This window comes from Suncus etruscus, chromosome 15, assembly GCF_024139225.1.
Source record: "Suncus etruscus isolate mSunEtr1 chromosome 15, mSunEtr1.pri.cur, whole genome shotgun sequence".
Taxonomy (NCBI): Eukaryota; Metazoa; Chordata; class Mammalia; order Eulipotyphla; family Soricidae; genus Suncus; species Suncus etruscus.
This window is the reverse complement of record NC_064862.1, coordinates 84368360-84375159: the sequence shown is the minus strand read 5'-3', so window position 1 is coordinate 84375159 and position 6800 is coordinate 84368360. Positions and strand designations below refer to the sequence as shown.

The following is a 6800-nucleotide window of genomic DNA, read 5'->3' as shown; positions in this document are numbered from 1 at the left end:
ATGTTTTCTCCCTTTCTCTGCCTCTCTTATCTCTTCCATTACCCAGAAAAGGCTCTCAAAAGATCTCAGGTGTACTTAAAACCCTTACACAACACCCAGTTCTTCAGAATTCTTAAAATATCAAACTCTGTTGCCAGAGGAGCTTGAATCCAAGCCATCTCAACAAACACATTGTCCTCTGCTACCCAGTCAGTTACATTTTCTATCCACATCTTGTGGATGTGTAATGGAAATGATTTCTTTGAATGGTGTGTAAACAAAATTAAGACTACAAAGAAGGTTAATGCTGACCCAATGTCTCAAGCAAAAAACACTTTCTACAACAATAAATATAGAACCTGTATGAAAATAGAAGTGGAGTGAGATAATGTATTATTTGAATGCTATCAAATTAGGTGTTGACTTGGCATGATAAATAAAGAATGCTTTAGCTCCATCCTAGACAGCAATGTAATACACATTAAAAGACAGCTGAAAGACAACTTGCCACAGCACTGCCTGCTCTTATCTCCTAATATAGCTTCTACTTTTGTCTGCAGCATATTGTTTTTGTAGTATTTGATTCATGTTATGCCACAAATTACCTTCAGATGGTGGCAGAAATTGTCTCATAAGGAGCCGGTGAGGTGGCGCTAGAGGTAAGGTGCAAGCACTAGCCAAGGATCAGGACCACGGTTAGATCCCCCGGCATCCCATATGGTCCCCCCAAGCCAGGGGCAATTTCTGAGCGCTTAGCCAAGAGTAACCCCTGAGCATCAAACGGGTGTGGCCCAAAAGACAAAAAAAAAAAGAAAGAAAGAAAGAAAGAAAGAAAGAAAGAAAGAAAGAAAGAAAGAAAGAAAGAAAGAAAGAAAGAAAGAAAGAAAGAAAGAAAAAGAAAAAAAAGAAAGAAAGAAGAAAGAAAGAAAGAAAGAAGAAAGAAAGAAAGAAAGAAAAAGAAAGAAAGAAAGAAAGAAAGAAAGAAAGAAAGAAAGAGAAAGAAGAAAAAGAAAGAAAGAAAGAAAGAAAGAAAGAAAGAAAGAAAGAAAGAAAGAAAAAGAAATAGTCTTGGGCCCGGAGAGATAGCACAGCGGTGTTTGCCTTGCAAGCAGCCGATCCAGGACCAAAGGTGGTTGGTTCGAATCCCGGTGTCCCATATGGTCCCCCGTGCCTGCCAGGAGCTGTTTCTGAGCAGACAGCCAGGAGTCACCCCTGAGCAACGCCGGGTGTGACCCAAAAACTAAAAAAAAAAAAAAAAAAAAAAAAAAAAAAAAAAAAAAAGAAATAGTCTCATATGAGGTCTTTGTGCAGATTCTTTTGCTGACCTGAATACTCTTATATTGGGGATATCTTTCCCATAAAAATATATACCACTGTCTTCATATGTTCTCTTTACAAACAGAAATGTTTCTCTTCACGCCTTTCTCTTCCTAGATCTCTTTACATTCTCTGATTATGTTTTTTCTGTGTATATATATCTATCAAGACCACTGTTTTACTTAATAATAATTTACTTAATAGTAATAATAATAATAACCCACAATGGAATATAATAGTCTAATGTCACCTGGATACAACCTCAATCTTGTTCAGGGTTGTAATTTTTTTCTAGTTCCATGTTCCTTTCCAGTGACCTAGAATCATGTATATAAACATAATGAGCTAAATACTTGTGCAAACAAAAAATCCTCAAGATTGGACTTGTAGTGAGAACTCTACATTTGAAACTGTTTGGATTAGTAGCAAAACTTGCTTATTTATTTTCACATCAAAAGAATTGAGCCTTCAAAAGTCTTGAAATCTTCAGATTCTACACACTAAATATATAGGTAACATAGATAATATATAGGGATTTATTAACTGTATTGTTAAAAAAATTCATGTCATTTATGTTAGTTTATTGGTCGATTCTTGTACCTAAGTCTGTGTTACTATGGCTTCTATTTCAGAGGTTACATCAGCTACATGGAACCTGGAAACCAAACACGTCCACCAACATTTCTCCTCCTGGGACTTTCACAAGAAGCAGTGCTACAACCTCTCATCTTTTGGCTGTTTCTGTTCATGTACCTGATAACATTCATTGGAAATCTTTTCATCATTGTGGCCATAATCAGTGACTCCCACCTCCACACCCCCATGTACTTCTTTCTATCCAATCTATCCTTTGCAGACATTTGCTTCACTTCCACCACCATCCCTAAAATGCTACTGAATATCCATATGCAGAGCAAAGCTATCACCTATGGAGAATGCCTCACCCAGATGTACTTTTTATTAACTTTTGGAGCATTAGATAACTTCCTCTTGACTGTAATGGCCAATGATCGCTTTGTGGCCATCTGCCATCCATTGCACTACATGGTCATCATGAACCCCAAGTTCTGTGGAATCCTGCTTCTAGTATCATGGATATTGAGTGTCCTGGATTCTCTATTACATTGCCTCATGTTTTTGAGACTGTCTTTTAGTACCGAAGTGGAAATAGCTCACTTTTTCTGTGAACTTAATCAGGTGGTCCAACTTGCCTGTTCTGACACCTTTCTCAATGACATCATCATCTATTGTACCACAGGACTTCTGGGTATTATTCCACTTGCTGGTATCCTTTACTCTTATTCTAAGATTGTCTCTTCCATTTTGAAAATCTCATCTGCTAGTGGCAAATATAAAGCCTTTTCCACATGTGGGTCTCATCTTACAGTGGTCTCATTGTTCTATGGGACGGGACTTGGCGTGTATCTTAGTTCAGCTGCTATTGAAAACTCCAAGTATAGTGCAATCCCCTCTGTGATGTACACAGTAGTCACTCCTATGCTAAACCCCTTTATCTACAGTCTTAGAAATAAGGATATAAAGCAGGCCATAATTAAACTCTTCTGTTGAAACACTGCCTTCTGACAGGTCCCTGACTTGTTCATGATAAGCAGTGTTCAAAACAAGTGATGATCTAACTCAGGAATCTTCAAACTATAGCCTGCAGACTACATGCAGCCCACCAAAGACATTTATCTGGTCTGTCAGGTGTTTTTTTTTTCCACTGCTGCCTGACCTGCTTAGCTGCTGATCAGTGCAATGCATATGTGTGGGATATGTGCCACACTCTCCAACTCTTTCTCTCTCTCTTGACTCCTCCTCTCTATCTCATGCATGGGTCCTCAATCTATGACCCATAGAACACTAAAGTTTATAAATTATTTTAAATTATTGTCTGGTCCTCCAATGATCTGAGGAACTGTGAACTGGTCCCCTGTTTAAAAATTTTGAGGACCCCTGACTAAGCTCATGATAATTTTTATCAGATAACAAATAACGGGTCTGTGTTTCACATTAGATACAGTTTGTTTTCTTCATATTTCTCATGTAATATAAATAAAATTTCATCTGTATTCCCTTGGTCGTTTAAATCTTTCTTCCCTTAGTTCAGTGTAAAAAATGCCATTGAATAAATTTATTTCCAGAAAATAACACTGGAATCTGGGTACTTTTAAATGTTTCTAAGTCCTTGATATATTTCTCAAATAGGGGAGCATTTTGTCAAATCAAAGCTCTAGGAGAGACAAACTTTATGTCATTTTTTAAAGAAATTTTTATATCTGAATGTGAATTCATCATCTGATGAAATTTAGAAAAGTTTATATTTATTATGCAGCACCCAATTATCTTTGGATTCATCTAAACAATAGAAGAAGCAATGATAGGGCTCAGAGAGATAGCACAGCAGTGTTTGCCTTACAAGCAGCCAATCCAGAACCTAGGGTTCGAATCCCGGTGTCCTATATGGTTCCCCGTGCCTGTCAGGAGCTATTTCTGAGCAGATAGACATGAGTAACCCCTGAGCACTGCCGGGTGTGGCCCAAAAACAAAAAAAAAAAAAGAAGAAGAAGCAATAATAAAAGATATATACGTAGTTCCCACAGTATCTATACTCATAAATTCTTATGGGTCCTTTGAAATGTGCAATCTTACTTCTTTTAATATATTTTTATTTTTATTGAGACCGAAGTGAATTACAAGTCTTTCACAGTTAGATTTAAGTTACATAGTGACAGTGAATTAGAGCAATTTCCACCACCAGTGTTGGATTCCCTCTGCCCCTCTTCCCAGCATACATCCCATACCTCACTCCTTTGCCCCCTGGACTGCTAGTATAACAGTTCCCTTTTGTTTATAACTTGCTGTAGTTTGGGTCTCTTGATTCTATTATTGTTGTTCTTTTAAGATTTTTTATTTTGGTCCTATGATTTGCAATTTTTTTAAATAATTTTTATTGGGACTAAAAGTAACAAGTAACAAATAAATATTTCACAATAATATTTGAGGTACATAATGACAATTGATCAGGGCCATTTCCACCGCCAGGGTTGTCCTCCCTCCACCCCTTTTCCCATCGTGTGTCCCATATCTCCCTCTTTTGCCCCCCAGAGTGCTAGTATAACTGTTTCCCTCTGTGTATAGCTTGTTGTACATGGGGGTATCGATTCTGTTGTCGACTTTGGGTTTGGTGTTTAAGTCTGATCATTTTTTTATTTCCATTCATTGTTCATTCTTTTAAGATTTTTATACACGGTGCCCTGCGCTGCCCAGACGAGCGAACAATACAGTCAAGATGGGTAAAAGTGACCCGAAGAAGCCAAAGGGGAAGATGTCTGCATATGCCTTCTTTGTGTAGACCTGCCGAGAAGAGCATAAGAAGAAAAACCCTGAAGTTCCTGTCAATTTTGCCGAGTTCTCCAAAAAGTGCTCCGAGAGATGGAAGAGCATGTCTGGGAAGGAGAAGTCCAAGTTTGACGAGATGGCCAAGGCCGACAAAGTTCGCTATGACCGTGAGATGAAGGATTATGGGCCTGCCAAGGGTGGCAAGAAAAAGAAGGACCCAAATGCTCCCAAAAGACCACCGTCTGGATTCTTCCTGTTCTGTTCTGAGTTTCGCCCCAAAATCAAGTCCACGAACCCTGGCATCTCCATTGGGGATGTGGCCAAAAAGCTGGGGGAAATGTGGAACAACCTGAGTGACAGTGAAAAGCAGCCCTACAACAACAAGGCGGCCAAGCTGAAGGAGAAGTACGAGAAGGATGTCGCCGACTATAAGTCAAAAGGGAAGTTTTATGGTGCCAAGGGCCCTGCAAAAGTTCCCAGGAAAAAGGTGGAAGAAGAAGAGGAGGAGAAGGAGGAGGAAGAGGAAGACGAGGAGGAGGAGGAGGAGGAGGAGGAGGAAGATGACGAATAAACCATCACCCCGTCTCCTTGTGAATACCTTAGTGTAGGGACCACCGTAGCCAACTGTTGCTCTCCTTAGATTTCATCACTCCGTCATGATCACATTGTAGTCTCAGAAGTGCTCTAGGAATTGTCAGTGGTTTACATGATGTGGCCAGGGGAGTCCAGAGCACCCTGAAACTGTATCAAAGCTGTACATAGTTCCCAACATTTTTCAAAAGAAAAGGCTCATGTTCTCACTGTGCACTTTGCTGTTGGTATTACAAGGCATTTAAAGGTGTTCTCTGTCCTTTGGCATTTTCTTTATTACGGTGGTGTTAACTGTATGGTTCTTGGCTAGAAATCTTGAGTTCTCATCTGTACATATCTATAGTTTGTAAAAAAAAAAAAATAAAAAAGCAAAAAGCGGAGACCAACTTGCTGCTTTGCGGTGTGGGGGCAGTGGGACAATGCCTTGTCAGGGAGGTAGCTCAGGGTGAAACTGCAGGCTGGACCCCTGGGCCCTTGGAGGGCATCCTTGAAGCAGCCCGCTGTCTGGTTGTGTATATAGTGACCTAGCGTTCTGCTGCCATTCTTAGCTGTGGAAAAAAGGGGGGTCAGCTGGCATGAGAAGTGTTGGGAGTTTTCTTTGATCTGTGGGGTAGTTATCAACCTTATTCTACAACCATCTGTGGAACTCCTTATTGTCAGCAGAGCTGAGACTGCTGCACCAATGAGAGTTCAGAACCTTCTGTACTAAACAATTTACAACATTCTGTTATTTTTTGTGTGTTTAGAATGCGGAGATGTTTTTGAAGTTAAATAAACAGTATTACGTTTTTCAAAAAAAAAAAAGATTTTTATACACAAAACACTTTCTGGAAACTTTCCTCTGTGCCTTGTACAAGAACGGACTCATTCGCAGAATCGAAATATTTTATACCATACTAGAAAACTTAGGACACTGAGGTTCTATAGGAGGAATGCCAGAGTTGAATATAAACTTCATTCAACTGATGAAAAGGATTTTAATATTCTCTTTTGTTCTATTTATACCATGGAAACCAGAGTTCCTGGTAATATGCCTCATTATTGGATTTGTTTTACTCTAAAATCTCTTTTCTTAATCCATGGGGGACACCAGAAGACTTTAAATAAAGTATTTTAGAGTATTTAATTTATAAATTTGATGTCTGTTTTGTGTAGCTATTTGGATACCTAGTATTCTTCTTAGTCATAGTTGGTATTTCTATTGTACCCAAAAAAATAACCTTAGATCTTGACCTGAAAGCAACAGTAGAGATTAGTCTAAGACATAAAAATAGTATCCATCTTTAGACTAGGTAATAATTACTATATGGCAGAACTCTTTACATGCTGAATAGGCAGAGAATTTAGATTCCACACACCCTCTCAATTGCATTCATCATTGCCTTTTTCTTTCCTTAATAGCTATAATGTGTCCCAAATCATAAAATATTCCTTGATATTAATTTCCAATGGCATTTGTTACATTTGCCAGGTCTTCCATTCATATGCAGTTCCATTTGGTTGAGTCTGTTGGTTGATTTTCAGCTAAGAAACTATGCTATAAAATTTGCACAGCTGGCTGAGAAATACCA

The 6800-nt window shown here is 38.8% G+C and overlaps 2 protein-coding genes across 2 annotated transcripts; both read left to right on the top strand.

Annotated features, from left to right (window-relative positions):
* The first annotated feature begins 1944 nt into the window (after window positions 1-1944).
* LOC126030058 (olfactory receptor 7A5-like) lies at window positions 1945-2865 on the top strand. Its single transcript, XM_049788260.1, has one exon. It carries the CDS (start codon window positions 1945-1947, stop codon window positions 2863-2865), a length of 921 nt encoding a protein of 306 aa, XP_049644217.1.
* Window positions 2866-4561: 1696 nt separating this feature from the next.
* On the top strand, window positions 4562-6033 carry LOC126031181 (high mobility group protein B3-like). The gene is given in 1 exon segment (XM_049789469.1): window positions 4562-6033. A coding segment is annotated over 1 exon segment (621 nt). The 5' UTR covers window positions 4562-4588; the 3' UTR covers window positions 5210-6033.
* The last annotated feature ends 767 nt before the right edge of the window (window positions 6034-6800 follow it).

Bases quoted from the DNA above. Each gene is read 5' to 3' on its own strand.
- LOC126030058 (XM_049788260.1), top strand. From the start codon at position 1,945: ATGGAACCTGGAAACCAAACACGTCCACCAACATTTCTCCTCCTGGGA.